At 42.6% G+C, this 5,622-nt stretch overlaps 1 protein-coding gene across 1 annotated transcript; it reads right to left on the bottom strand.

Moving 5' to 3' along the window:
* Positions 1–2,884: 2,884 nt before the first annotated feature.
* On the bottom strand, positions 2,885–3,484 carry LOC137949388 (uncharacterized mitochondrial protein AtMg00860-like). Its single transcript, XM_068795455.1, has one exon. The coding sequence runs from the start codon at positions 3,482–3,484 to the stop codon at positions 2,885–2,887; it is 600 nt and encodes a 199-aa protein (XP_068651556.1).
* Between the last annotated feature and the right edge of the window lie 2,138 nt (positions 3,485–5,622).

Below are 5,622 nucleotides of genomic sequence, written 5' to 3'. Positions count from 1 at the left end.
AAAAATAAAAAGAAAGGCTCTCGGGTAGAGAGAGAAGAGAATGAAAATAAAGGAGATTAGAGAGAGAACAATTCACACAAGAGAGGAGAAAAAAATAAGAGACTTGCTTGATTGATTTCCAAGTTACAATCACCTCTATTTATAGTTGAGGAGGTGATAGATTCTATGTACAGGTAATCTTAGGACTCCTAATTACATTCCAACTAGAACTCTCTTAGATAAGCCTATCATGATAAGATTACATTATCTATTTAAGAGACTACTTTAACTCAACTTCTATCTCTTCTTTAATAACGTGAACCAAGATAGAAAGCCAGCTCGTGATCTTATCTTTGTGGGTGCCACAGGATCATCCAGCTCATGTTGTGTTAATATCCCTAGTCATGGATCGAGTAACTCCGCTTGGGATTTGTGAATCCAACACTGTAATAGAACAGTAAGGATGGGAAAAGAATCGTTCTTTGGCCTGATATCGGATAGGAGAAAAGCAACCTCCTTTGTGAGACTATGCTGCTGTTTTCGGTAAGGGCAGAGAGGCCTTACTGCTGCTGTTCGGACAGGAGGGGAAAGACTCCCCTTTTGTTCATGGAAAAGAGGGTTTGCTGCTGCTCAGGTTAGGGACTGAAAAGCCTCTAACTTGGATAGTCTTTGGATCAAAGAGTAGGGGTTCCTGACCTTCTTCTTGTTGGCCTTGAGGCTGAGACAAACTCTGATTGGTGCTACTCGTGATAGAGGGATTGAGAGACCTCAACCCTAGTTTGGAAAGAGGGATAGAGCCCCTCTATGGTTGCTGGTGATGGCTTAGAGGCTGAAGCCTCTTTTTGAACTTGGAAAAGGGACAAAAACTCCCCTCTCTTCTTCAATATGGATCAATGTAAACAACAATCAAAATAGGAGAGAAGGATATTCAGATTTAAGAGGGAACATGGACCTAGAGTTCATCAAGGAAACCTCCAAACCCTAGAGCTCGTCAAGGAGAACTCCAAACCCTGTTTAACCTAATTCAAGACTTCTCTTTTTACTCATTCCCTTGCCCTCTATTTTTAGGGTTAATTATTACAATTCTGCCCCTATGGAAATTTAACTTAAATAATGCATAAAAAACGAATTTAAAACAATATGGAAAGAAATCTATTAACTTTGTAACTCAGTGCGCCTCTGTTGTATGACTCGGTTAGCTATTGAGTCCTCAACATTTGCCTCCCCTTGGAGATAGAGCTTGTCCTCAAACTCGTAAGCTAGGTAGACCTGTTTGAAGGTGTCCAACTGTTCCCATGTTCCTGCATTTGGTTATGTAGTTGTCCACTGGACTAGAATCTCTCATTGGTCATTGACCAAAATGGCGCATAACACCTCGGCTAGTGTAAGAATGATGTGTCTGTTGTCCACTGGAAGAACGGACGGAGTGGTTGTGGGTGGTGATCCTGTATATGGTTTCAAGTGGGATACATGAAACACATCATGCAACTTGGCCATGGTTGGAAGTTGTACTTGATAGGCCACTGGTCCCATGCATCGAATAATGGAGAAAGGCCCAAAGTACTTGGGTGAGATCTTATGGCGTGGCGGTCTGGTAGTGGACTGCAGGCGGTACGGTTGGAGTCGTAACCCAACGTAGTCCCCTACCTCGTATGAGACGTCTCGGTATCCATTATTGTAGAAATATTTCATTCGAACCTGAGCTCACTGGAGGGGATCTGTAATATTTTGTAATACTTGGTCGATATCCATGAGTGCCTGGTCAATGGCGTCCACGAGGGTAGACCCTGGAGTATAAGAGAGTAGCCGAGGGGGATCCTTGCCATAGATAACCTTGAAAGGAGTGGATTGCAAGGCTGAGTGGAATGAAGTGTTGTAATAGTATTCAGCCCACGGTAGCCATTGAACCCAATGTTTTGAACGATCGCCCACAAGGCACCATAGATACATTTTGACGGTGCGGTTAACCACCTCGGTTTGGCCATTTGTCTATGGATGATATGAGGAGGAAAATTTCAACTTCGTGCTGCTCAGACGAAAAATTTCCCTCCAGAAAGTGCTAGTAAATACCGCATTCCAATCACTAACAATAGATTATGGAATGCCATTTAAGCAAAAAATATGCTCAAGGAAGGTTTGTGCCACTCGTGATGCTATATATGGATGAGCCATAGGAATAAAATGTGCATACTTGGAGAACCGATCGACCACCACAAATAATACCAATTTTTTGACTGACTGTGGAAGACCCTCAAAAAAGTCCATCGAAATATCGGCCCAGACTTGTGTAGGGAGTGCGAGAGGTTGTAGAATACCTGTTGGACTTAAGTGGTTGGCTTTGTTACGTTGACATACCTGACATGCGAAGATATATGTGGCTATGGTGGTCTTCATCTTGCCAATAAAAATCTGCTCGAACACACTGCAAAGTTTTTTGGATGCCTTCATGTGTGCTGTCATGGTAGGCAAAGAGGATGGCTGGAATCAACTTTGGAAGTGTGTGGTAGATAAATCCGTTGTTTGTAGCAAATAAGGGAATCCTGGATGGACTACTTAGAATGCATTGTCCCCTCTATAACTTTTCTGTGTAGGTCCTATAAGATAGGAAGCGTGGCATGGGCCTCTCTCACCAAGTCTAAGATGAGGAAATGAGGCTGGCTGATCGCATATATAAGCTGCTGGTGTTCAAAATGCCATGACAAGGCATTCACTACCTTGTTTAATCTTCTTGAATGGTACTCGACTGAAAAATCAAATCACATCAACTTACTAATCCAGTGCTACTATGGTGAAGTTGTGAGGTGCTATTCAAGCAAGAATTTATGGCTGTAATGATCAGTACGGATGTGAAATGCATGGCCCTATAAGAAAGGACACCAGTGTTGGACAACCTTGGCCAACCCGATTAATTCTCTTTCATATGCTGCCAATTTGTGATGCCATGCTGCCAACTGCTTGCTGAAATATGCATTGGGGTGTGACTGCTGCTGTAAGACAACCCCAATGCCCCCACTGGATGCGTCACACTCAACCAAAAATAATTCCTCAAAATTGGGAATTTGTAGGATGGTGTGAAGGCGAGAGCTAGTTTGAGGGCCTCAAAGGACTGTGTGGCCTCATCATTCCAAATAAAGGAATTTTTCTTAAGGAGACTGGTCAATGGTGCTGCCAAGGGACCGTAATTCTGAATGAATATGTGGTAGTTCCCATCTAGGTCCAAAAAACCTCGCAAAGCTGAGCAAGACTGAGGATGTGGCCAATCATGAACTACATGAATCTTCTCGGGATCAACAGTAACCCCCGCATGTGATATAATATGGCTGAGATAGGCGACATGTGATTCCACAAAAGAGCATTTGGATTTCTTCAAATAGAGTTGATGGGCTCGTAACAATTCAAAAACTATCCCTAAATGCGCTAAATGCTCTTCCTCGGACTTGTTGTATATGAGTATATCATAAAAAAACAAGAACAAACTTCCGAAGATAGTTTCTAAATACCTCATTCATCAGTGCTTGAAAAGTGGATGGTGTATTTCATAACCCAAACGACATGACCACAAACTCAAAATGGTCGTGATGTGTGCGGAATGCCATATTCTCAATGTCGGAGGGGTGCTTATGAAGCTGATGATATCCAGAGCGTAAATCCAGTTTAGTGAAGACCTATGAACCATGTAATTCGTCCAAAAGCTCCTCCACTACCGGAATAGGGAACTTATCCTTCACAGTCTGAGCATTTAACTCCCTATAATCGATACAAAATCTCCTTGTGCCATCATGTTTCTTCACGAGCAAGATGGGTGAAGAGAAAGGGGATCGGCTGCTGCGAATAAGGCCCTATTGTAACATGGCCTGACACTATCGCTTGATTTCATCCTTTTGTAGGTGGGGATACCGGTACAACCAAACTACCACCACATCCGAACCTGGTTTTAAACAGATTCTATGGTCATAGTGTCTCGAGGGATGCAATCCAGAAGGTTCGTGGAAGAGATCGAAGAAGTTTTTTGATAGTGTTGTCCGGTTGGGCATGCATGTGAATGGTATGAAGATGGTGGGGTTTGCCCACTTGACTGCCCTATAATAGCACTTGGCGACCGCTCAATACAAAGCTCATAGTTAAATCAAAGAAGTCCCATAGTATGGGTCCCAATGTTTGTAACCATTTGATGCCTAACACCATATCAAATCCTGCCAAAGGTATGACAAAAAATTTTGAATGAAATAAAGTCGTACCAATTGAAAATTTTACCGCCTTGCTGATCTCGTAGCTAGGTACTTTCTCTCCATTGGCAACTGAAACCGTAGCTATTGGGTGTGGAAGGATCTGTAACTGAAGATGTTGAGCAGTTGTAAAGCTAAGAAAATTGTGTGTACTTCCTGAATCCATTAGTCCCACAATTTCCTGGTCGAGGACTCGAGCTCTGGCTTGCATAGTTTTGGCAGATTTCTGCCCAGTAATGACATGCAAAGAGATTGATGGTGGTTCCTCCTCAATAAGATTATCACTATTTTATGTATCCTCTGTTTCATCCACTTTGACCCAGAACAACTGTTTACATTTGTAGCCTACCCGGTATGGTTCTTCATAGTTTTAGCATAGATTCTTTGATCGCCGTTTTGCCATCTCAGCATTGGTTAATTTTTTTATATAATGAGGTGGTGGTAATGCTGGATGAGGAACCGGAGGAGAAGTATTTCGTCACCCTTGCCAATTGGAGGAAGTGTTTCATTCCCCTTGCCAAACTGGCCTACGATGCTGAAGTCGTTGCCGTTGTTCCATTGCTCGAGCTAAATTCATTGTCCGAGACAAATATGAAGGTGAATGAAGTTCCACCTCTAACCTCAGAGATTCAGTGAGGCCTACTATAAATAAGTTGACCTGTTGGTCGACTCGTACCAACCAGCCAGCGTGAACCAATTTTTCTTGGAATTGTTTTTGATACAATTCAACAGACCTGGTTTGTCTCAATAGGACCAAATCTCCCAAGGGGTTGCTGTGGGCGGGAGGGCCAAATCGAATTGTGCATAACTCTTTAAATTCCTCCCAATCCAGCACTAATTTTTCTAGTTCCACTTGGTGAAACCATAGTTGTACCTCATCTAACATGTGGTAGGTGGCAAGTCCCACCTTGTCAAACTCAGCAGTACCTTGATTTGAAAAAAAATTCTCACATCTATGCAACCTAATTAAGGGATCGACTGACCTAGTAAATGTAGGAAAATCCAATTTTTTATACATGGGTATTGTACCTCCACTTTGGCATGCCTGGACAGCGGTGTGCCCAACAAACTACTCCTCCCTTCGACTGTGTGAATGCTTCTCCCCCCCTTTAGTTTGGGATAGAGTTGCTCTCTACCATGAGATCTGATATCATGCTAGTGAGTCTTTGGATTTTTAAACTCATTCCAGGAATTTGTTCCAAATTTTCTCGTGCTTCAACCTGTTCATCTTGCATCCCTTTGATAATGCTTCTAAGTTCTTCATTGTTGGATATATCCCCAATGTTACCCTGGTTTGATACCAAATTGTTAAGGTCCCTAGTCATGGATCAAGTAACGCGGCGAAGGATTTCTGAATCTAGCATTGTAATAGAGCAGCTACTCTCGGTCAGGATGGGAAAAGAGTCTTTCTTTGACC

The sequence above is a fragment of the Aristolochia californica genome, unplaced genomic scaffold (genome assembly GCF_029961685.1).
Source record: "Aristolochia californica isolate CCGP_79_NKW_82.1479 unplaced genomic scaffold, dmAriCali1.0.hap1 SCAF_14, whole genome shotgun sequence".
NCBI classification, from domain to species: domain Eukaryota; kingdom Viridiplantae; phylum Streptophyta; class Magnoliopsida; order Piperales; family Aristolochiaceae; genus Aristolochia; species Aristolochia californica.
Note: the sequence above shows the minus strand (reverse complement) of the source record. Positions and strands in the feature narration are given on the sequence as shown.